This window comes from Trachypithecus francoisi, unplaced genomic scaffold, assembly GCF_009764315.1.
Source record: "Trachypithecus francoisi isolate TF-2019V2 unplaced genomic scaffold, Tfra_2.0 Lachesis_group9, whole genome shotgun sequence".
In the NCBI taxonomy this organism is placed as follows: Eukaryota; Metazoa; Chordata; class Mammalia; order Primates; family Cercopithecidae; genus Trachypithecus; species Trachypithecus francoisi.
In genome coordinates this window covers 22,565,482-22,578,283 of record NW_022681474.1, presented here as the reverse complement: position 1 = coordinate 22,578,283, position 12,802 = coordinate 22,565,482, and the positions used below count along the sequence as shown (strand labels likewise).

At 36.6% G+C, this 12,802-nt stretch overlaps 1 protein-coding gene across 1 annotated transcript in view; it reads right to left on the bottom strand.

Annotated features, from left to right (window-relative positions):
• Nucleotides 1–12,802, bottom strand: part of PLXDC2 (plexin domain containing 2) — a 465,187-nt gene that overhangs the window by 55,199 nt on the left and 397,186 nt on the right. Inside the window, 3 exon segments of the mRNA XM_033209382.1 lie at nt 4,133–4,171; nt 5,655–5,805; nt 11,516–11,576. Of these exon segments, the coding sequence (XP_033065273.1) occupies nt 4,133–4,171; nt 5,655–5,805; nt 11,516–11,576 (251 nt within the window).

Sequence of the window (12,802 nt, the reverse complement as noted above, 5' to 3'; positions counted from 1 at the left end):
AGTCTGGGTCTTCTCAATGAGAAACCCTGTTGTGTGACTTAGGTGTCCAGCTGCTCAGAAGTATTAATGCTTTCATATCAAAGATGAAAGAAAAATCTTCTGGAAACTGAATGTATAATCATGTCAGCAGTGGATCCCACTAAGAAAATCAACTATTTTAACCCATGGAAATGACCCAGAAACACTCAGAGAAAGTAATGCAATAACTAAAAAAGACAGTGTTGGGAAATTCAGTCATTTCTTTCCAGCTACTTACTGACTACTTTGAAAAATGGCATCCTTTTTTCAGAAAAGTACAGGCCCCTAAATAAAAATGCTTTTAAAAACAGTCAATTAGTCACCAAAAAGTAACTATGTGAGATGACAGACCTGTCAATCTGCTTTATTACTGTAACATGGTATTTTTTATACGTAGTCCCATAAATTCATGTTGTAAACCTCAAATATACATAACAAAACTTAATTTAAAAAACAACGGCCCAATTAAATAAATTAAATCAAGAAATCAAATGTGCTAAAGTTCTTTGCAACAACACAGATAAATTTACAAAAATGTATTAGTTTGCATGTTTTTAAGAATCAACCTCAGTAAATGTTAGAAAACATTAAATTAGGCACACTTATTCATTATTACCTCAGTCTTGCAGAAATGTTTATTCAATTGGAGTGGAAGGACAATACTGAATTGTTTTCAATATGCTTAATTAAATAATGAAGTTAGATTTAAATTGGTAATCCTTCCTGCATCTCCACATTCCATAAAATAAAAAACAATAGCACACTAACTTAGTAAGGATGCTATAAAAAGCAATGTGTGATTTCCCTTAAGTACCCTTTTGAAGAAGCATTTATCTTAATACTAGTCAGGCTGGTCTGTTCTAACTGCACTTGAATGTTTTTAGGAAAAGTGCTCTGTTAACAACCATAGACATAAAAAGAGTTTGAAGTCTAATTGTGATATTTTGGAATTCTCATGATCGCCTGCTGCATATCAATTATGTAAATATCATCTGAGAATCTGACAGTTGATTCTCTAGTATACCAAAAATCCTATGCTCAAATCGCAGGATTTACTTAACAATTGCTTGGCATCATAAGGCACTGCTTTAAGAAAATCTTCGAAGTTTTATGATTCTTCGATGGCTCAAACAAAACTAAGTATTTTCATTGGGATAATTGGTAATGTTCTAGAAAACTGTTTATCACAGTATATTCCACAAAAACATGAAGTCCATGACATACTATTCATAAAAAAATGTTGTTTGGGCATGGTGACTCACGTTTGTAATCGCAGCACTTTGGGAGGTCGAGGTGGGCGGATCACCTGAGGTCAGGAGTTGAAGACCAGCCTGTCCAACATGGTGAAACCCTGTCTCTATTAAAAATACAAAAATTGGCCGGGCGCGGTGGCTCAAGCCTGTAATCCCAGCACTTTGGAGGCCGAGACAGGCGGATCACGAGGTCAGGAGATCGAGACCATCCTGGCTAACACGGTGAAACCCCGTCTCTACTAAAAATACAAAAAAAAAAAAACACCAAAAAAAAAAAAACTAGCCAGGCGAGGTGGAGGCGCCTGTAGTCCCAGCTACTCAGGAGGCTGAGGCAGGAGAATGGTGTGAACCTGGGAGGCGGAGCTTGCAGTGAGCTGAGATCCGACCACTGCACTCTAGCCCGGGCGACAGAGCAAGACTCCGTCTCAAAAAAAAAAACAACAACAACAACAAAAAAAACAAAAATTAGCCAGGTGTGGCGGTGGGCGCCTGTAATCCTAGCTACTCGGGAGGCTGAGAAAAGAATCGCTTGAACCTGGGAGACGGAAGTTGCAGTGAGCCGAGATCGTGCCACTGCACTACAGCCTGGGCAACAATGAGTGAAACTCTGTCTCAAAAAAACCAAAACAAACAGAAAAAAAGTGTTAAGAGCAAGCAGTGGAGACATGCCTGTATGAATTCTTTATAACCGTGTTGAGGATTACTCAGAATGCATGTTCTCTGAAAGCAGAGATTTGTGTAAGCCTTGTTCACTTCTGTAGCCCCAAGCCAGCAACAACGCTTGGCAATTAGCAAGCATTGAGCAGAAATCAGTGAATGAATGAATGATCAGTTTTCCAGCAGGGAAATTTCTTTAATTTTTTTTTTTCCAGAGTCTCTCACACTTATTTGATCACAAGAATCCTTTTTTTTTCTTTTCCCTATTAGCAGGATAGAATATTTTAGATAAACAAAATAAAGAAAGAAGGAAAGGAAGGGAAGGAAGGAAAGACAGGAAGAAGAGAGAAAGCACAGAGAAAAATCGAACAAATATAATGACCACCCACATTAAGATTTAAATGTAACAAGTAAAAGAGAAGTCTCTTGGGGACTCTTCCCCCCATTCCATTAACTTTATACCACATCTCTTCCCTCAAAATGAGGTAACCCCAACACAGGGTTTATGTCTACATGCTACTAACATCCTCCTCTGGGCAGTTCTGAATTGAAGGATTGCTAAAGTCCCTTTATGCCCTAAGATTTTAATATATTTCTAGCTAGTATATATTTTGCAGATGGTCATTTCCAAAACTATTCACTTACTGCATTAATACAATGATGAATAAGAAATGAATGAAATAAAGCACTACAAAATGATGCAAGACAGTAGAAAATTGATATAATAATGGTATTTATAAAGAGGCTAACTGGTCTCTCTTTCAGATGGATTGATATAAACTCTAAAGACATACAGGGATATAAATAATGTCCTAAAAAGGCATAGAAGTACTAGCTGTTTGGACGAACGGAGGCAAGATGGTGCAGTTCTGGGTTCTTCACCGTTAACTTTCCCACGCCTGGGAAAGGCACGGGTCGACTGCGCAGGCGCAACCCGACCTCCGTCAGAGAAAAACCGGAACCCGCCTAGCCACGCCTACCGCCCGGCCCGACCCGCCTATGTCCCGCCCACTGCCCTCCCACTCCCAGGCCCAGGACATAAAAGGCGCTCCAGGCCGGTGCGCTGGGCGCACTTCCTCACCCCTCACTCCTGTCGGGACTGTAGGAACTCCGCCCCGAGAGCTCCACCGGGTGACTCCCCCGGCCTCCCCTGCCGGAGACCAACGGACCTCACCTCTCCCCCACACCTTCTTTCCTGAAGCTGGGGGACCAAAAATAAATGTGCAGTTTTGCTCCTAGCCTTGCCTACTCGCTGGTCATTTAATACTCGCCCTGGTTTCCTAGAAAGCAAATCAGCTTCCTAGAAAGCAAATCACTAGCTACTTAACCTAAACTGAGGGATTTTGAAACTATTCTCTACCATTATAAGAAAAACAGGCCTAACGTGTACACATTGGATTTTGACTTACTCAAGAAATTGTCTAGGGCTTTAAAGGCAAAACCATGCCTAGATCAATGTCAAAACGGGCTCGCACTTACATAAAAGATGCTACCAAGAAGAGGACACCCTTTTCCTGAGCTGAATAAAAAATTACTAATGAAAATCTCTTTTATTAAGACCCAGCAAACATGAGCCAACATAGTTTAAAAGGAAAAAGATCGATTTCTAAAAACATAGTCAATGTCATTCACAATATCGTTTCAGTAAAACTTTTTTCCCTCAAATTTTCAAGTACCATTATAGATATTTCTGAATTGTCTTGGAAAACCTTTAAGTATGTTACCAACGAGGTATTCTTTCAAATATCTAAGTTTTATTCTTTACTTCATAGAGCTGATAAAAAGACCTAGGACAATATGTTTTCATACTTGCTCTATTTCTAATTTTATGCATAGAAGCTGCTGAAGAAGCAGACAATTTAGCAAAACACAATTGAACCCAATACCTGTAGCTGTGTAGATAACTACACACCACTATAATACAGCAAGGACTAGACCAACAAAGAATAGCAAGATGTGTAGTTGAATTTTCCACTTTATCATTGGGAATCGGTGTCACATAGTTTTATAGACAAACACAAGGACGAGGATTTCATTTCACTTTGAAGCCAACCCACTGACTCCTTCCCATGTTAAATACCAACAGAGAATAAAACACAACCTCACCTTTTATTTAGAAGTCCATATGGCCTTTCTTATATTAAAATAAATGAAATGAATTCATATTTTAAAAATGGTTATGAAAGAAAAGTGTCAATTCCTACCTCCATTATCTTTTAGATGTAGTGCTATCTTGGTATCATCTGGAAGAGAAATTCAAAGTTATTATAACAGAAAAAGATTTCAAAGGAGCATAAATCTCATGACTAGTAATTGTCTACTAACTGCTTTGATTGGAACATGACTGGATTTTGATAATTTCTTGAGGTAATTTCTACTACAATGAGAGGAAGTCCTTGCTTTACATGATGTAGTTCTAAAATTTCCTACAGAGATTGTAATGTCAAGATTTTGGTAACATCTTGAATGATTCTTAAGTTCTACAAGAAAAGTAAGCATTATAATTAAAACTTAAAATACAACTATTTTTAATTCTCTAAAATCACTTATTGTCATTAGAACCTATAGTTATGACCTTATTTATTCATTTTTAAAAATCAAGATCAAGGAAAATCCAAATTAATTGTGGTAGTTAAGATTTGTCAATATTTACAAACTTAAATCCAAAAGTTAAATGTTTATCCATTGCTAGAAAAGATGACCAAAATTCTATATAAAGAGATCTTATCCTGACTGAACAAAAATGTAGGATATGCTTTTTTATTTTACTGGTTATAGTTCACTCTAAAGGGTAGGGTTTAAATTATAGGAATATTTTCGTGGGCTTTAATATACTAATCCAAAATAATGTGGATTAAAAGATAATGTTGCTTTTAAAAGCAGCAAAATGCACTTAGTGGCTGCTCTCCACCTCACTTTATTCTAGTTCACCTTATAATATCAAATTAAATTCCAATTAAAAGAAAAAGTTTCATATTATTTAATTTAATTTAATTTTTTATTCAAGCCAAAGAAAGTGAGGCTTATAATAATAAACAAGTAAGACCCATTTATCCCCCTCAAACCTGATTCGTGGCCACTCTTACGTTTCTGCCCACTCCCTCCTGGGGGTATCATTCAGAACAGAAAATTAACGTATGTTGGGTAATACACTTTCTTCCTCCTGAGCTGTGCCCAAGCATTAACACTCTCTAGTATTTCTGCCTTCCCTAGAAGACGAAATAGTTGTTTTCAAGGACAATTTCTATGACACATACAGTGTTTCTGTGTAGGTTATAGACCAATATATTTTATTGACTGCATTCTGGAAAACATTAGAATTATATATGAACAGAATTATCTATTGTTCAGAATCCAGAATCAAGGGGCTTGCCTTTCTAACCTGTGATTGTGAAGTTGGATTTGCTTACTACAAAATTTAGCCAGACAGGAAGAAGTCTGTATTTCTTTTCTAGGAAGGAGAGGACAAGAAGCCAGAATCAATGGTAAAAGGTGTGCCTTAAAAAAAAGGCACAGTGCATTAAAAGTATCCCAGCATTTACTTTTAGTTCACAATAATTTTGTCTTTTTCCCCTTTGGATATCCCTTAAAAATCCAGTTTGCCAAAGAAAAACTTTAGAGAGATCTAGAGAGTAGGAACCATTGCAGTACATGTCAACACAGTGATTTTTCCTTCCTTCCTTTGGGAAAAAAAAAAAAAAAACAAGCAAACTATCTCTTGGGTACCTTCTGTAGGGAGGCTGGTGGGAAACTGAGAGGTCACTGCTCTTCTGGTGGTAGTTAGGACCCTGAACTGGGTGGTTGTCGCTCCTACGGTTGTGGTGGTTCGAGAAGAAGTTTCCACTGGTTCTGTGTTCTCACACATCTTCTCTTTTGACTAGTAAGAGAAATGAAAAGGAAAACAAATTGAATGACCGTAAATCTATTTTTAGAACTTACATCAAAGAAGCTGGGCTATAAGGCACAAAAGCCTCTCACATCAAGACAAGGAATACATTACTTTTGCACAAGGCTATATTAATGATTTTGCTAATTTATGAAGTTTATAAAATAGGAAAGAAAAAAGGATGGATGTAACAAGGCTTTTCCCTTTTTAGATATTTAGGTTTCATCATTTACTGCTGTTAAGCTTTCATATTACTGTTTACCTTGCCCTAAATTTTATATTGGCATATTTATGAAAGACCCACTGTTAAAAGGGAAAATTTATACCAGAAGAAAAAAAATGTGCATAAAGATAAGGTTTAAAACATACTCAGGTTTGTGGAGAAAAAGTGCATTCCTTTCATATCAAACCAAAAATGGTAAATCCGAAATATTTGCTAACTTCCCCATACTACTTCACTGTTTCAAAAATCATCTGTCACAAGTTGAATGAATGTTTAAGATTTTGTTTTGCTTTATGAAATATTCAAAGCCACATAAGAAAAGGATTGAACAGAACTCATGTAATCACTCAGCTCATCTTCTTCCTAGCAGAGTTATATTGAAAACATCAGGAAATGGGACATACTGAATTTTTAATTTTTAATTTGTGAAAATAAATCCCACAACCTGCACTGGTAACAACCTCCAACATCCAAACTTTTATAGCTTAGAAGTTGGTGTTTCTATCCACCTTTTGTGCCTCAATGGACCCCCCTCTCTCGGGTGGGCCTTGAGTAGAGAAAATAACTATTCTGGACATGAGTAGTTCTCACCCCACATTTAAAAATTATTGTTAAATAAATATCATTCTTAAACTTCTCTCATCATTAGTGGAGCGCTAGGCGCCTTTCCCTTTGTTAATGAAGACATCCCGAGACAGTCTCCTTTTCATTAATAGGATGTGAAACAGGTTTATTCTCCACTTCAAGTCCAAACATATTAGGTTCTCATTCAGTTCCCCAAATTCCAGTTCCTGGGCCTCATTTAATTCCCCAAATTCTAGTTCCTGCACCTCTGAGCCCCATTAATCTAATTATTTCCTTTCAGATACCACTTTAGATGTCATCCCCACACCCTGGACCATATCTGTAGTGGAAAATGTTTGAGATCTGAAATCATAAGCCCAGTTATCCTTTTTCAGTCTATCCCTGTACCTGTGAACTCCAATTCTTCTTATTCTTTGACTACTTAGAAAGCCTAGCAAAATGATTCTGTTTTTTTTCGTTTCTTTTTCCCCCATTACTTCAACCTCTCATTTCAACAGCTTCAAGCACCTTGCTCTATTTGTTTTTTTTTTTAGTTTTTTTCTACAACACCTTTAAAGAAGATCCCCAGTATAGTAAAAGATCCCTGTCTGCTCCAAAGCCAGGCACAGCTGGAGAATAATCACACAGACCCGCCATGGGGGGTCCACAAACTCATCTCCTGCATCCTCAGCAGGGCTGTGCATACCACTTGGCACAACAGACCTGCTGTGTCTTGCTAATTACCTCTCCCATTATGCTCAGTATGAATTTCAAACTCTCTCCACTTTACCTAAAACTGCAATCCCATCATGATCCTCCCAGTTTTATTCCTTGGGCTCACCTTTCATTTCCTTGATAAAGAGACATGATCAGCAAGATTTCTTTAAATTTCTTCATGAATCAGCATACTTATTTGACTCTGGGCTGATCTATTCTTTCCTTCTTTGATAATGGATGGGGACCTTTCCCTATAGCCTTTCTTTCAACCTATGTCCTAGCTCAACTCAGCCCACCTTCACAGGTATTGTGAATTTGCTTATGTGATCATAGTCCTTTCTCTACAATATTTGCTACCTCTAATTCTCTGCTGGCTCCTTACCAACAGCACTTAAAGGTACGCAAGCATATCTAATCTTATTTTGCAAACCCAGTCCTCCCTGTTCTCCCCAATGCATCCTGATATTATACTGCTTTCCTTCCTTTCATAGACAGTCATATTTGCAGAGAGATCAGTCTGCCTTGGTCTTCTCAGACTCCCAGCTTCCCCATTTATAACAATATTGCTCTTACAAATCCAACTGAGTTGAAATTTCTCATACCCATGTTTCTAAATATCTTCTTAGCTAAATATCCAACATCTTCCATGGTGTCCCACTGACACCTCATCAGTCTATGGTGGAGATGTTCACTCCCTTGTCTTGGGTTTCTGTGACACACACTCTCCCCAATGTTCTGACACCTCCCTCACAACTCCATCTCGATTTCCTTTTATTTATGTCCATCCCTTAAGTGTTGGGGCGGTTCTTATTTATGGATCATTCTTGATCTGCCACTTCATTCTATGCATTATCTTTTGCAATCTCCTCTACACCCATGACTGCAATGAACATCTTTATGTTGATTATTCAAAAATCTATATTTCCAGTCCACATTCCTCTTCCGGATTTCAGGCCCAAAAAGTCATCTATTGACCAGGTGTATGCATGTGAATGTCACATACATCTCAAACTCAAGGAGTATAGAATGGAACTTGCCAGATATTACTCTCTCCTTGTGTTTCTATTGTCAATGAACAGGACCTAGTATTCAGTAAACAGGATCCCATGTTCAGTAAACACCCTAATGTTTAAGTGAAATCCCGGACTCAGATTGCTTTTAGACAGTAATTGCAGACTAAGGAACTAAATAGCTCTCCTATTACAAAACAAATAAATTCTGAATAAAACTTGAATTTTAAAGCATCAGGATTTGCAGGAGGTAAAGAATATCGCAACGGTGCCTTTCCATTGTTTATTCCCCTCCCCACTAAAAAAAAAATAATAATAATAATAATAAAACAAAGCAAAAGCAATGTGCTATAAAGACAGTAGGAGCTGTATACATTAAGGGAAGTAAAAAAGCAAAATTTGCCCTGAGGAAAAAAAGCCAAAATCAATATCGCTCTAAAGAGAACAAGCCTTGCAACAGCAGTAGACGGGAGATAAATCTGAACTTCTCCTCCTCATATTAGGGCAGAGACTTATGGTAACCCGAAAATCCTAAGGATCCCATCATCAAATCCTCTTTGGTGGAAAACATTACCTATTTAGATCTTAGAATAGGATCAGACAAATATGCACTAAAAAAGAAAAAAAAAATAGCTGTCTGACAAAGACTCAGTAAAAACAATGACCATACTATTTAGATCACCAAAACTTTAGATAATGGGATCATCCAATATGGAACATATAAAAATCATACATGGAATTTTTAAAATCATAAAAGATAAAATTGAGAAATGAACTGTTCAAATGAAACTATAAAATACTTGGCAGATGTAATAAGTGTCAAATTTAAAGTTTAGATATGAAAAACGTATTTGTTGGAATTTCTACTTCAGTGAGTAGATTACATAGAATATTAAACAAGATGAAGGGAGAATTAATAAACCGGTAAATATATCTGAAGAAATTGTCCCAAATACAGCACAGAGTAATAAGGAAACAGATTACATATAATGGATGTTTAAAAATATGAGGAAAAGATGAAAATGTCAAGCTTTCAAAGAAGTCAGAAGGTGAAAATAAAGAGCATGGAGAAGTATAGCTGAACAGCACATTTATCAAGCTTGACACCCAGCCAACAAGAAAACACACATTTTTCTTGAACACACATAGACCCTTTGTACAAAATGCCCATGTACTAGTTCATGAAAAATTTCCAATCAGCTTTAAAGATCATAACATGTTCTCTGATGATGACTCAATTAGTTTAGAAGTCAATAGTAAAAAAGGTAAATTTTAAAAGCTTCCATAATTAGGAAATGTGATATAATTCATAATTTAGTGTATTTCCAATAAAATGTTAATAAGATGTATTGACTAATGGATTACAGATCTTGATAAGGTGAGTCTAAAATTTATATGAAGGACAAAAGCCCTTTTACCCAAAACACTTGTGAGGAAGAAAAAGTAAGGAGATGTGTCCTGTATATAGTGAGATTTCTTATAAAGCAATACTAATTAATTCAGTGGGACACTGATCTAGCTGTTGACAGAGCTTCAGAAGAGGAGAGCCCAGAAAGTATATGTAAAATAAGTGGCTTTGCAAGATATTGCCAAAAGAAAGGATTAATTAACAAATAGTGCTTGAAATTTGGCTATCCATCAGGGAAAGAAAACCCACAAAACTGAATCTCTATCTTATATAACACATAAAAACCAATTCCAAATGGAATAGATTTTGATGTGTAAGACAAAGCTTTAAAACATTCAGAAAAAATATATAAAAATAACACCTAGATGAAATTTGGTAGGAAAATTCTTTTAAAACAAAATGCACAGGCATATAAAACTTATAAAAATAAAAGATTGATACATTTGACAGATCAAATTGATAAAGTTAGTGAAATAAAATCATAGAGAAAATGAAAAGATAAACCAAATTTGGGAGAAAAATATATATGTCTGAATTACATTCTCAATCTTTACACATATACAGATATTCATTTTTAACATTTTATATTGAGATAACTGATTATATGAAAGAAATGATTGTCTCAAAACACAACTACGGCTTTGTCAATATTCTTTTGAACAATATTATTAGATAAGTGAGGTGAGATGGATGAGTACACACTGCTGTCATTCTCTCAATGAAATGTCAAAAGGTTGATTAAAGCTACACTGGCAATACTGCATTTAAAGTTCAAGAATTTTTTAAAAATGTATTGCTCAAGATCTTTATGAGACATGCCCCCCAAAAATGAATTTAAAAAGCCTCTAAGTAACCATTGAACGAAGAGTTTTTAAAACAGCATTTCAGCATGACTTGCTTTGCTAAATAAAAAACTTCCGTAATTGTTAGCAGTTTTAATTAGAAATTCATACCGCAAAACTTAATGAAGTCAGAAGAAGTAAAAACTTTTCTTCACAAACTTTACAGGATAACTTTATATGATCTGGAGATGATAGTGTAAATGCAATTCACTGCAAAGTTTTTAAACGGGTTAAAACTGTTTCTGTTATCCAATTGCTTAAATGAGTTCACTGCACTCTCGTCTCCGTCATGTTTCCTTCAGAGTTAACATTATACCATTTCTCTATGTCAACTACTGTTTTTCAATTTCTCATTTATTACAGCACACCAATTTGCTGCAGTCTTCCACCCTCCACAATACCACTGGTCTTGCTGTTTGAGTTACAAAGAGAAACAATGGATTTGTACTTCCTAGAGAAATAGCAAGCATTTAAGAGAACTGCTCTTTGCTCATACAGATTCCAATCCTGGCTTTACTATTCCCTAGCCACTTACCTGACTCTCCAAGAACCCACACTCCACCCTTCCCCACAAGCTCTCCTTACTCCTCCCCTTTCTCTCCTTGGTAATATGAGGGTAGTGACAGTGCAGGCACTGTTTTTCATAGAATGAATATGAGAATGAAATGAGATAATACATAAAAATAGTTAAGCCCAATGTCTGCATATATTACAGGTTGTAGCAAGTTGCTACAATGTAATGAAAATGGTATCTAATTTAACAAAAATAGCCAGCAGTTATTGAACCCCTAATATGTGCAGACATCCGGCTTATAGAAGGATCCTTCTCCTTTCATTAAGTTTTAGGGCATGAATTTTGAATAGAAATTATTAACAGTTATAAACACATATATAGGACAGCTTGGTCCAGGATTCTGTCACAATAAAGCATGTGTACCTCTTCAGGGCATCCACTGTCCACCCAGTCCTGCCGATGACGATCAAATCCACTGGAACATCTTCAAAGAAGACCACATTGCAGTTCAGAAAAGGAAGGATAGGGTGCAGGGTGGTGGACAGAAATTAAAAGAAAAAGATTAGTAGGTAGTTCATTCTCACATTTTCAGTTTAGCAGAACATTAACTCTTCTATAGAACTTGCAACTAGAGAAGCAGTGAAAGATTTAGAGGCTTGCTAAGTAATCACTCACTCCTTAGACTGTCACTGTTAGGATCACACATGACAACCAAATCACTGTTAAAGCAAACTGCCCTGTACGGAATACCTAGATCCCTGCACAAAGGTAAGACCAATTGCTATTCTATGAAGTGGATTTTCTTTTACCTTGTACTTTTTTTCTCATCATTAAAACAAATAAATACAGACTTTTTTTTTTTTTTGCAAACATTGTATTTCATGATTGCAGGTTCATTCATTCGTTCATTTCACTCATTCATTGAAGACCCACCATCACACAAACTCTTTCTCTTTTGTGCAGTAAAATGTTAACTTGGCAGTTGTGGAGTTTTCAGACCCTGCATGTTCCAAAGACAAAACCGGCCCTTGACCTGCTCTTGAGAAGTAACCTCTGAACTCCTGGACTACCCTGCCTAGTAAGAGTGTCTACCGTGGGTCTTGTGCCATGAAGATAGTTTATGCTGACAATTTGATTTACTGTGAATATCTGACTTCATTTACTTGGGACCCTGGGCCATGCTGTAACAGTTTGACCCTTGGGAGAGCTGAAGACTGGAAGATAAGATTAGTCACAAGAGCATTCTATCCCAATGAATGGACCTTTAATAAAAACCCTGGAGACCAAGCTTGGGTGAGCTTCCTTGATTAGCAATACTTGTTGTGTATTATTGCACACTGTCATTGGGGAAATTAAGTACTATCTGTGTAATTCCACTGGGAGAAGACAACTGGCAACTTGTCCTGGTCTCTCCTGGATTCTGCCCTATGTGCATTTCACCTTTGCTGATTTTAACTCATCTCCTTTTCCTGTGGCAACCTTGAGTATAACAGCTTTTCTGAGTTCTATGAGTCTGTCTAGTGAACCATGGAACCCGAGTATCTTCTTGGGGACACCCAATTGCACTAGAAATAGGTCAGGTCTAAAAGATCTAATTTAACAAGCATCATGTTAATTAGACTGTGTTCACTCATATTGTCTTCCTTGACTGGAATAATTTTCTGTCTTCCCTACGTACTCTTACACAGCCCAATCATTTTCTAAGACCCA